The sequence below is a fragment of the Mus caroli genome, chromosome 2 (genome assembly GCF_900094665.2).
Source record: "Mus caroli chromosome 2, CAROLI_EIJ_v1.1, whole genome shotgun sequence".
NCBI lineage: Eukaryota > Metazoa > Chordata > Mammalia > Rodentia > Muridae > Mus > Mus caroli.
Window position 1 is genome coordinate 64,468,456 of NC_034571.1, and position 13,218 is coordinate 64,481,673.

Here is a 13,218-nt window from a genome sequence, read left to right on the forward strand (position 1 = left end):
AGCAGTCGGGTGCTCTTACCCACTGAGCCATCTCACCAGCCCTAACTTGAGATTTCTTACATTTATACCATGATAATCTTTTAAGGAAATGATAGTTCTAGAATTCCTTATCTGAAACACTTGGGACAAGTTTCTGATTTTAGTGTTTAAAATTTTTTATTATTTTACCTGTATGGGCGTTTGTGGTATGGTTTTGTCTGTACACTGTGTGTGCTTAGTACCTGTTGGGGCTAGAGGAGGGCATAGGCCCCCTGGAATTAGAGTTATGGATGGTTGTGAGTCACCATTGTGGGTGTGGGGAATTGAGCCTGGGTCTCTCAAAGCAGAGTTAGTGTTCTTAACTGCTGAGCTCTCTCCAGCTCCCAATTTTGAGCTGTTTGTTTTGTCATTTGAAACAGGGTTGTACTGTACAGTCTTGGTTGTCCTTGAGGTCTGTGTGCTCAAAGCATTTCAGATTTTGTAGCATTTTCCACTTTGGATTAGTGATGTCAAATTTAAAATTTGAAACTCAACAGAAATTTTAGGTACATGGCTATATTTAAGAACACATAAAACAGGGCTGGAGAGATGGCTCAGCAGTTAAGAGCACTGACTGCTTGCTCTTCCAGAGGTCCTGAGTTCAAATCCCAGCAACGACATAGTGGCTCACAAGCATCTGTAATGAGATCTGATGCCCTCTTTTGGTGTGTCTGAAGACAGCTACAGTGCACTCACATATAATCAATCAATCAATCAATCAATCAATCAATCAATCAATCTTTTGGTGTGTCTGAAGACAGCTACAGTGCACTCACATATAGTCAATCAATCAATCAATCAATCACTAAATCAATCCATCAAAAAAAAAAAACCAAAAACAAACAAGTATTATTTTTTGAGTAAATGCTTGTTATTAACATATTTAAGGTATTTAATGTTTTGGTGTTTGTGTACTGTGGAAGTTGGTGAATTTTTTTTCAGTAGTGAAAGAAGATCATTGAATTGTAGGTACTTTTAGATGAGTTTGATGGACTGTCGAATTGTATGGCAAGGTTTAAATGACGGGAGCAACTTAATTAGTGTTAGATTTTCTCTTCCTTATACAGATCAATCCATAATGGATGTTTTGAAACATAAAAGTTTTTTAGAAGAACTGTTATTTTGGACAATAAAGTATGAATTCCCCCAGAAGATGGTGACTTTCTTGCTCAACATGCTTCCAGATCAGGAGTATAAGGTATCTGTCACTGCTTCCTTTGGAACTTTGCTTTCACTGTTTTTTTATTGTTTGATCTTTTTCTTTTGTTGCATTTCTTAGCTGAGGCTCATTATAACGTAAGTATAAGGATATGATATGAAAGTGCTTTATTTCCCGTTGACAGTCTGCTCAGAATACACAGGGTCTCAGCTTTCTCTCAGCTTAGCATTACTCAACAGAATTGCCATTTCAAATTTCAAATGTAAACTATCATAAACACTGTCGTGTAAGGATATAAAGTTTTACTTGCTCACAGTTACACATGAGTTTTATCTTTGTTCTGTGAGGCCTACAACAAGATCTAAAGTCCTAGCTAGAAACCACTAGAGTGGCATTATTAAACACGTAGAATGCTGTGTGAAGGCAGTGGTGGGAGATAAACAGTAATAAAGTAAGTGATCTCTAACCAAGTGTTGAGTCCGCTGAAGGACAGTTACAAGGTGCTGCTGAACCATGGAACGGGGTGACTGAGCTTACATTAGGGATCAGTGTGGGTTATGCTGCTAATGGGAGAACAGTTACTAATCAGAGACATGTGTAGGGAGGGACACCTCTGAGCACCATATGATATGCTTATGGCAAAATGACATAGCTCAGTGTCTCAAAAGAACAAAGTGTGCGTGGTCCTTTGAGTATTAGGAGAGACACTCTCAAGTAGCATTATTGTGGGCCTTTTATACTCTAAAGCATGCAACAGGAAATGTATTTGTGACATAAGAAGTAAATCCTGCCATAATTGACACTGCAGGCATTTGGCCAGATTGCTGGTCAGCTTTCAGAGCAGGCGGGGAGATTATTTCTTGTGGGATAATCATACCACCTTGATTGTTTAGTGAAGTTATCCTGCTGGTTTCCAACCAGGACTTTAGGTATTAGTTCTGTAGATCTCATGGAACAAAGATACTTTTTTTTTTTTTTTAAAGTAAAGCCAAACAAAACAAAACAAAACAAAACAAAACAAAACAAAACAGGATTTCTCTGTGTAGCCCTGGCTGTTCTGGAACTTACTCTATAGTAGTGCTGTGAACTCCGAAATCTGTCGTTGCCTTCAGAGTGCTGGGACTAAAGATGTTCACCACCATCACCCTGCTTAAGATAATTTTTCAAGAAATGGATGTAACTTTGAGCAAGTAAAATTTTATATTCTTGCCTTTTTTTTTTTTAAAGATTTATTTATTATATGTAAGCACTGTAGCTGTCTTCAGACACTCCAGAAGGGGGAGTCAGATCTCATTATGGATGGTTGTGACCCACCATATGGTTGCTGGGATTTGAACTCAGGACCTAGGGAAGAGCAGTCAGTGCTCTTAACCACTAAGCCATCTCTCCAGCCCAAATTTTATATTCTTAAACCACAGTTTATAATCATTTCAAAACTTAAATGAGTTAAAATATTATTAACTTTTTTAAACTATTAAAGTATTTTATATGTTTCATAAATGGTAAAATATGACTTAAAATTATCATCATTATTTAATTACCTTGTATAACATCATATGGTACTAACAGCTTTAAAAGCTGATTATAGGGCTGGAGAGATGGCTCAGTGGTTAAGAGCACCAACTGCTCTTTCAAAGGTCCTCAGTTCAAATCCCAGCAACCTTATGGTGGCTCACAACCATCTGCGATGCAATCTGGCGCCCTCTTCTGGTGCATCTGAAGACAGCTACAGTGTACTTACATATAATAAATACATTTTTTTTTTTTTTGGTTTTTCGAGACAGGGTTTCTCTGTATAACCCTGGCTGTCCTGGAACTCACTTTGTAGACTAGGCTGGCCTTGAACTCAGAAATCCACCTGCCTCTGCCTCCCAAGTGCTGGGATTAAAGGTCTGTACCACCACCGCCCGGCAATAAATAAATCTTTAAAAAAAAATTAAAACTATCTTTGAAATGATAGATAATAATGACACAAACAGGCTTATGATGTAGTTATTTATTTTTAAAAAAGCTGATTATAATATGTGATATAAAATACTAACAGCATTTTAAATTTGGAGTTAAGCTGATGTTTTCTTGTTTGCTATTTAAAAATTTTACAGGTTGCTTTTACAAAAACATTTGTTCAGCATTATGCTTTTATTATGAAAACACTGAAGAAAAGTCACGAATCAGATACAATGTCCAACAGAATTGTCCATATTAGTGTTCAGTTGTTCAGCAATGAGGAGCTAGCCAGACAGGTGACAGAAGAGTGTCAGCTCCTGGACATCATGGTCACTGTGTTGTTGTACATGATGGAGAGCTGCCTCATCAAGAGTGAGCTGCAAGGTAAGCTCCGGTCATGTCACTTGCTTACTATTAGTAACTTTGTGCAACAAGTTTTAAACACACCTGTATCCTTACAAATAACTTCTGAAATAGTGTAAAAGTAATACATATTAGCAAAGTAATTATTTGACAATTTGTAGTTTAGTTTAAAGTTAAAGTCATTCCTAGTTTAGTCCTTCACAAATACCTGTTAACACTTTGCTGTATTTTTTTCTATATCTTTATGTGCTATTACTTTACTTACTGATAGGAATACTTTAAGCAAGTGTTAACACAGTGTGCATGTATTTTAATAATTGAAGGCATTATCATGGCAAATCATGCTTTATTTTATTATTAAACATGCTCTATGTTTTGGTCCTTTTGTTTTATTTTTTGAGACAGTCTCATTATGTAGCTCTGAGTTTCCTGAAATTCACCATGTAGCCCATATTAGCTTCAGAGTCTCCAAGAGCCATCTGCCTCTGCCTTCTGAGTGCTGGGATTAAAGTTGTGTGCCACCATGTCCAGCATATGCTTCTTTTTAATCATAAATTTGTTGCTGTCTGCCCTTGATATTTTTATATAACTATACTTAAAATTTCTTTGAATTGGAATAAACCTTGCCGTGTCTATATACCTTAGGAAGAACTTTTATCATCGTCTTTTATGCACAGTATATGGTTTCCACTTCTGGACCCACTGTTTCCACACATTTCCATTCTTGTTCCCTTCATCTACTTTCCCTTAATTCATGCCATTGAATACTTGCTGTGTACCAGGCACTGTGATTGAATGCTATAAATGTGTTTTTTTAGGTAAACTTCTGAAACCCTGAGATTACTACCTTCAGCACCTGTATTTTAAAGATAGATACTAAAGTCTTTGGAAAGTTAAGTCATTTCCTACTGAATTAAATTGCCAACAAATGGCAGTGCAAAGAAGGATTTCATGTCTCCTCATATCAGAACTTTAATTCTGTGCCAGGACACAGACAGTCCCACACTGAGAGGCTGGAGCTATACCTCAAAACAGGGGAGATGGCTCAGTGGTTGGTGTGTGCTACACAACACAAGCATGAGGGCCAGAGCTAAGATCCTCAGATCTCACGGAATATGGGTATGATGGCCCTGTCTGAACCACTGGTTCCAGAAGTGGAGACAAGATAACACAGAGCAAGCTGGGTAGCAAGATAGACTACCCTCACCAGCAAGCTCTGGGTGTGAATAAGAGACCCTACCTCAGCGACTAAGGGGGAAGAGTGATTTAGGATGATTCCCAGCATCAGTCTCCGGCTTCCTTGTTTTGTGTCTTTCTGCTGCTTTGGGTATATCAATCATTTCCTATTTTCTCATTGTACTTAGAAGTTGAGCTGTATCCTGAAAATTACATATGCTTTGTAAAAGACATAAAGCCTTATATGTAAGGATAGCTAACTAAGTATGATGGCTACTATCCTTTTGGCATTCACTGTATAAATAACTCCTCCTTTTAACCCTTGGCGTGCAGAGGCCAGCTCTGATCTTGGAGCTCAGAGCTCGTGGATTGGCTAATGAGTGAGCCAGCCCCACTCATTGTTCTCCGCCTTGGGTCACAGATATGCCTGCATGGCTACACCCGGCTTTTCATGTGGGTGCTGGCGATCCTTTATCAGGCAGGCCCTTAGGTTTTTGTAGCAAGCACTTTACCAGCTGAGTCTCTCCCAGACTTCCCCCAACAGCTACTTAATTCATGAAGTGACCCTTTATTATTGCTACTACAAAGAAAGCATTAATTTATTATTGTACAATATACTATTGATATTAAACAATACACCTTGTTTGCTTTTTAGAAGAAAATTAAAAACTTTTGTTTTATGGGTTAAATATATATATTTGTCACTCTCTACCTTATTTCAGTGAGACAGGGTCTCACTGAACCAGAAGCTCACGTATCAGCTAGGCTGGGTGGCTCTGGGGAGTCACCTTTCTTTGTCTCCTAGCACTGAAGTTACAGACATGTGCAGTCCTACTCAGTTTTTTATATTGGTACTGGGAATTTGAACTCAGGTCTTTACTGGAAAAAACAAGTGCTTGTGCCCACTGAGATGTTTGCTCAGTCCATGTAGTCTATTTTCTTGACTAACTAACTGATTTAGCTGTTCTTGTATATAGTTTCTATTTGGCCTTTAAAGAGGAGTATTCAGGAAAAAGATGGTGAGTTTGTCTCCCAGTTTTTAAAATATAATTATCATATCAAAACAGTTCTTTATGAAAATGGTGTGACTTGTGTGTACAGGTTAAGTATATTACAGAAATTACATTATCTTCCAGCCAAATTCTAAAGCTGGCATTAGCAACTTTTAAGCTTTGTCATGATTTTTAACATCACCTTCAATAATAGCATACCATTTCATAATGCATATTTATTGCTTTCCCAAAAGTACTATAAAATTTGTACATTTTTTATGTTAACAGTATTAGAATGTGTCTAAATTCCAGTGAGTAGTTACAGATACTACAAGGTCTGTTTTTAAATTTTTTTAAAAAAAATTCAAATAGCTTTTGCTTAGTCTTTGTATGAATTGTTACTAGGCACTGTTCTATCTTATTTATTTAGTTTCTTATAGTATTTGAGATCAAATCCAGACTAGTCTATATCAGACATGTTTTAAAATGAGACACATCCTTAGCCTCTAGAGAACATTTAAACATTGCTTTACTGTTAGTAAACATTAGAGACAATACAACGAGGATTCACAACAGCTAAAGAATACAAGGAAAAAGCCTTCTGGGCAGGTCCAGAACCCCATCTCTAGACACTTTGTTCACTTTGTTATAGACATGGGTTTTGTTGTTGTTGATGTTGTTGTTTTTTGGTAGACTTTTAAATTTGTGTTGTAACTCTTTTTTATGTCTCTGAAATTTTACAATTTTTACAGTTTGTGCATCATATAGCTATAGAAATATCTGCAGATACTGAAAAGCACTGATTAATCTTCTATCTTGTAAATCTGACTATGTACCGGAACATATTCTTTGGTTACCTGTGTTTCCGACACATAGTATTAACAGGAAAACTCCACCAAGCTGGTGTCCTTTTCCATTATCCGGTGTGAGTGTATATATATGTATATGAACACATTAGCATGTGTCTTGATACCAGAGTTGTCCAGCCTGTGAGCCTACACGTTATCTTGACTTTTGGTTAACATCTGTGGATTTAGCAAACATTCAGACAGTCGCTTTTCCATCTTTGTCTTCACTCACTGTTAGCACAGTGTAGACACTTGCGTGTGCAGCACACTTGTGGCCGTGTGCAGCATCTAGTCATCATTACCCTCCATTAGTCATTCTCTATGCTGCACTGGATCCTATTATAGATGAATCCCATTACAGATGGTTGTGAACCACCATGTGGTTGCTGGGAATTGAACTCAGGACCTCTGGAAGAGCAGTCAGTGCTCTTAACCTTTGTGCCACCTCTCCAGCCACCACATTCTCTTTTTACTGTTCATTCCAGCCCAGTGGCTTTACCAACTTTTCATATAAACTCTAAACCATCAGAGTTTATAGGGCTTTGTGGCCTCATTTATACATCTGCCCTCTGCAAGATTTATAATGCAAGATCATCATTTTCTCTGCCTTCCCTAGTTTGTGTAGTGAATCTTAACTCATGTTTCCTAGTATAGCTCTTAGCATAAAATGTTACTCTCCAGAGTAACATTTGAATGTTAAATTAGCTGCATTTGTTCATAAGACTCCATGTACTTCTCTTTTTATAGCCTTACCTCACTGTCTTTTTAGGCGTGTATGTGGGGTGGGGGAGGAAGAATTTATCTTACCACTTTATTATCCAAGATGAGTTGAATACCTGACCTCAGACCTCAGGTATTCAGCAAGATTTTTGTTTGCTGTATTTTGTTTTGTTTATTTGTTGCTGTTTTTTAAAAATGAGTTTTCTCCGTCCAGCCCTGGCTGTCCTGGGCTTCACTCCATAGACTAGGCTGGCCTTGAACTCAGAGAGATCTGCCTGCTTCTGCCTCCTGAGTGCCACTCCCTTCTGGCAAAAGGTACTTTCTGACGGGTGCATTTCATTTAACCCCAGATCATTGCTTTTTACATCTTTAGTGAGGAAAGTACCAACTTGGATAAAAAAAGAAATTGTAATTGCTTCTTTTTTTTCTTTAAATGATTACAGGGTGTTTTTTCACAAGAACAGTTTTATTTTAAGTGGTGTTAGAGATTTTTTAAAATTATTTCTGCTTATTCATTCTCTAGTTACAGTTAAGTAGGACAGCAATTCTAAATTTTATTTTTTTATTTTGTTACTCCCAGCGTCCTAGCACAGTGTCTCAGCAGTGTCACTGGCTCATCAGTTCCCACTGGCAGAGGTTTTGAGTCAGACTTTGCTTCAGAAGCTTGGGTACATCTCCCACAATGGAGTCACTTAGTTTTTCCTTATTCTTACATTGGGAATCAGGGAGAAACAGGCCAAGTTGATTTGTAAAGGCTCCTGGTTTTATTTGGTATAATGTAAGAGAGTATGATAATTTCATGGACTAAAACATAGATTTAATGTGCAGAAATAAAGAAGTTTAATCCAGGCCCTCTTTACTGATGAGTTTGTCAAGTACATGGTTAGTTAAAACGTCTGAATTAGATGAAGACTCATTTAAATGTGTGATACATTGGGGACTGGAGAGAAGACTCAGTGGTTAAGAGCACTGAATGCTCTTCTGAGGGTCCTGAGTTCAAATCCCAGCAGCCACAAGGAGGCTTACAACCATTGTAATGAGATTTGATGCCCTCTTCTGTTGTGTCTAAAGACAGCTACAGTGTAATTACATATAACAATAAATACATTTTTTAAAAAGTGAGAAATTGTATTCATATTTAAATAGAAATAAACTTTTACTTTCTAGTCTATTAAAAAAAAAAGCTAGTCATGGTGCCTGTTGAGGTCAGGGGACGACTTAGTGGCATTAGTTCTCTTCTCCCGTTACGTGGATTCCAGGGATTGCACTCAGGTTGCCAGGCTTGTGGGCCAGCCCCATCCCCTGCTTGATGTCACACCAATCCTCATTTTCCACTCTTTCAGTTTTGTGGGCAAGATGATTTTACAGTGTGGTTACCTTGATTGGATTTCATCTTATCGTATACATGCTGCATTTTTAATCTTTTTAAAGTAGAGTTAGTGTGTCTTCCTGAAATGATCTTGCTTTTCTGCCTTGAATTTTTTTTTAAACTTGTGTATCTGCATGCATTTATTTTTATTGCATCTCAAAACATATAATCTAGTTTTATGATACTTCTTACTATGAATTCATATTTCCCTTGTTCATAGACTTTGTTTAAATTTTATAATTAGAATAGAAAGAACAACTAGCAAGAACAGAAAAGAGTGGACTTTGGTAACTCTCTACCTCAGTATATACTAGAAAATGGTGCTGGCTTTGAGTATTTTCTGTGTTTCTCAGTGGTAATGGATACTCTTTATTCCAGTGTGTTAGTTGGAGTAGGTTAAAAGGGCTAGTTTACTAAAAACTGGTGTTAATGACAGAAATTTTTATACAGCCTATTCCCATCAATCTAAAAATAATTTAAACTTGGAGGATTTTTGAGAGAAGAGGCGTTAAAGAGATTTCAGTGTTTTATGTGTCTGTGTGTTTATTTCTGAAATACAGTGTTTGGTAAAAAAAAATTGCATTTACATATTCTTTGACTAAAAGAAGGCAATTAATCTGCTCCACTGAGAGCAGCAGACTTGAATGATTAGGTAGTATGAGGTTAGCCTAGTGATAATTTTTTTGAGTGAAACAAAAAATAAATCATTAGAATCAAGAAAATAAGGTTTTATAAGCACGTAGCCAGTTCGGTATCAAAATGAGGAGGACGTGTAGTATTACTAAGTATGTCTCAGTGTGCTTTCTGTTAACACTTAGTTTAATTCCCGTGAGAAACACTCCCTCCTATTTTAAGAATGAGGAGTTTGATCTAGCATCTGAACAGTATGTGCAGCCATACAGATTTTAAATGGTATGTTGGGGTCAGGATTCAAGTGTTTCTGATTCTAAGGTGTGTAATAACATAATATATTGTTAGTGACGTTGTTTTTAAAGAAGTGATTTTTTGGACTTTTTTAGATGAAGAGAACAGTTTACATGTAGTGGTGAACTGTGGAGAAGCCTTACTGAAGAATAACACCTACTGGCCCCTTGTCAGTGACTTTATTAATATTCTTTCTCATCAAAGCGTGGCTCAGAGGTTTCTGGAGGACCACGGCTTGTTGGTTACATGGATGAACTTCGTGTCTTTCTTTCAAGGTAGGAATTCAAAGGTTTCTTTTTTGTTCAAAAGTGTCTAATAGTAAATTATTAAATACAAGTAAAAATAATAGTATTGTACCATTGAGGTTATAAATCAGGTGTCTCATCAGTTGAATCAATTAGTATTTATAAGAACTTTAATATGTTATTTACAGCAACATAGCAAGGGTTTATTAAGAAACATGCATTTTAAAACATTAATTTAGAAACTTAAAATCTATTTTCTCATATTTGCAACCTGTTTGCAACAATTTGGGTTAGCAACAATTAAAATTGTTTTTTATTTTCTTGTATAAAAATAATAAATTTTGTTTGTTGACATTTATAAAATGTTTCTTAGAATTGTTACCTTAAGACAGTTCTTAAAAAAATGAGCCAACTGTGTTTGTATTTCATTGTAAGCTTATTTATATGTGTTCTGTATAATTGGTGCTGCTTGTTTGAAACATGTTGAGTCTAGGGAAGTGTTTGATTTTAAGCCACATACATGTGTCTGTCTGACAAGCCCACATGTACTTTCCTCTCTTACAAGGTATGAACTTGAACAAGCGAGAGCTCAATGAGCACGTGGAATTTGAGTCTCAGACCTACTATGCTGCCTTTGCTGCTGAGCTGGAAGCCTGTGCACAACCCATGTGGGGGCTTTTATCACATTGTAAAGTTAGGGTATGTCGGAAATCTTTTTGTTAACTTCTGCATTTTAAAAATAATGACTTAAGAAAAAAATCTGAGAAAATATCATATGTGCGTTTTTTAATTTGATTTCAAATTGAATTCAAATTTAACTTTGTGGAAGCTTACCTGTAACAACCTATTTTTTTTCTGGGCATACTGAAATTCAAATAAATAAATCATCAGACTTTCCCAGCTGCCTGTTTTGAATAGTTGCTGACACTTCATAATAATCCACCTGTGGCATTATTGTTTCATTTTAACTCTTCTTGGTTGTTTAGTAGTTTGTATCTTTCAAAAGGTAAAGACAGTCTTAAAAGTTTATAATTTTACAAACATTTTTGCTATATAGCCCAGACTGGCCTTGAACTCTGTTTGTCTCACATGCTGGTCTTGAATTTTCAATCCTTCTGCTTCAGGCTGTTCAAATGTTGGCATTACAGGTGTGTGCTATCAAGACTGACTTAAAGATTATAATTTTAAGAATGTAAGCACAAACTCATTTTCACACAACTTGCAGATTCTGTTATATACTTAGGCATTAGTTTAATAAGTCTTTAGAAATCAGAAAGAATCCTCTAAACCAATTAAACTAGGAATTTCATGAAGATTTTCCTTCTCAGTAATAATGAGGTTTCTTTCCATCCTTTAAATTTTGTTTTTCTTTCAGCAGTTTTTTTGAGTCTGTTTTTTCCCATGAATTACCTATTTTCTAAATGCAGATTCCTTACAGCTTAGTGTAGTCTAATTCAAATTTCAAAGGTCAGATTATTTATGTTGATTCTTTAGGCATGTAAAATTTTCAAATTTCTAATAATTGTGTGTGTGTGTGTGTGTGTGTGTGTGAGAGTGAGTGAGGGGGGAGTAGGAAGAGAGGGCGGGTAGCAAGCTGGGGTAGGAAGAGCGATAAAGGAACAGAGAGAGAAAGGACAGATAGAGAGACACACAGAAACAGGGAGAGAAAGAGGAGAGGGAGAGGAAGAGAGAGATAAAAGAACAGAGAAAAAGGAAGAGACAAGGAGACACTCAAGATCTATTTTGCATCTACATTCTCCATCATAAAGTATAAAAGCAAAGGATTAAGTAACATAAAACTTTTGGGTCATATGATATATATTGTCTTTGTATAATTATTCCCATCTAGTGACAAGTTTTGATTACCACAGACGCAATAAGTCTCTCCTGACTCTTGGGGCATACAAGTACCTGCTAATGAAGTCTAGTGCTAGGCAGACATAAAACATTTTATACGCATAATTTCATTTGTATCTTCATGACTACTGGGAGGTAGGTAGTATTATGCCCATATTATGGAGAAACTCACAAACTTTAAGTTACTTGTGGCAGGTTATACATGATGTATTATCAGTATGCATGTGGGGGTGGGAGGACGAGGAGAGATCATCTTGTGTTAGTGTTGCTATATACTCTATTTAGATACGGAATTAATAGGCCATCTTCAAATTCGTTTTCAGTATCTTTGGTTAAGTTGTTTTGTGGTAAAGTCTTGCTGCTTATACTTAAGCTCAGTCATAAAACAGAGTGTCCAAAATATAAAAATGGCGTATTTGGTTTTCAAAGTTTTATTTTTCCTAAAAAACAACAACAAAACTGTCTGTCTGTCTGTCTATCATCCTTCCCTTCCTCCTTCCCTTAACCCGCCCCTCCCTCCATCAGTTAATCAGTCTGTGTATCTATCTATCTATCCATCCATCCATCCACCCATCCATCCATCCATCCTTATGGGATGCTGTGTGTGTATGAGTGCACCACAGCGTAGGATGTGAAAGTCAGGAGTCAATTCTTTCCTTCCCCATTTGAGTCCTAGGGGATGAACTCAGTTGCTCAGGTTTGGTTGCAATTGTCTTTACCTGCTGAACTATCTTGTGGACCTTCAAAGTTTGTTTACATATGAATTATATAATCTTAATTTAGTTTGTTTAAGACAGGTTATTTATTAACTTCCAAGTGTCATTAAATTTCTTTCAGTGAGAGATGGGGAGCAGAATGTGTAAAGATAATATTTTTATAAAGATAAATCTTATGCAGGATAGATTGGGACAGAGTGAGACTGTTGGCAAGGTGACCAGATAAGTGATGTTTGGACTGGATGGTGGCAGCAAAGTAGGCGAGGACCTATATGATAATGTCATGGAAGAAGTGACAGGACGTGGAAGAGCAAGGTAAAGGAGAAATGAAGGCTGAATGGGAAGTGTGGTGTGCCGAATACAGAGGGTCAGGAGTTCAAGGCCATCCTGGGATACATGAGACTGTCTCAAAAAAAGAAAAGGAGCAGTGTGAGATTTTTAAAGGCACAGGTAGTTTATACAGGTAGCTGATGAGGCTGTCCTACTTGACATTGATGCTACATTCACCTTCATGTTATACATTGCTTCCCAAAATACATTTCATAATCCTCTTAGTTTAGATAAAATTTGTTGTTCTAACCATCTTAAATTACATAATTCAGTGGTTTATAATGTATTTTCAAAGTTGTACAACCACACCATACTAATTATAGAACCTTTTCATTATCCCCCAAAGGAGCCATTTACTTACCAATTCTGATTTCTCAGCATGTCGTGGAAACAGCACATTCTTTTAGAGAGGATGGGGTAGAGATTTTTATTCCAGGTGTGTGGGTGTGCCTTCTTTTTTTTTTTTTAATATTTTTTATTACATATTTTCCTCAATTACATTTCCAATGCTATCCCAAAAGTCCCCCATAGCGCCCCCCCACTTCCCTACCCAC

General features: G+C 36.7%; 1 protein-coding gene across 6 annotated transcripts in view; it reads left to right on the plus strand.

Annotated features, from left to right (window-relative positions):
• Nucleotides 1-13,218, plus strand: part of Ubr3 (ubiquitin protein ligase E3 component n-recognin 3) — a 132,883-nt gene that overhangs the window by 42,930 nt on the left and 76,735 nt on the right. For all 6 annotated transcript variants that reach the window (XM_029473748.1, XM_029473751.1, XM_021152412.2 and 3 more), the window contains exons 7-10: nucleotides 1,086-1,216; nucleotides 3,280-3,508; nucleotides 9,612-9,791; nucleotides 10,327-10,460. In XM_029473748.1, coding sequence (XP_029329608.1) covers nucleotides 1,086-1,216; nucleotides 3,280-3,508; nucleotides 9,612-9,791; nucleotides 10,327-10,460 — 674 coding nt within the window. The remainder of the gene's footprint in view (nucleotides 1-1,085; nucleotides 1,217-3,279; nucleotides 3,509-9,611; nucleotides 9,792-10,326; nucleotides 10,461-13,218) is intronic.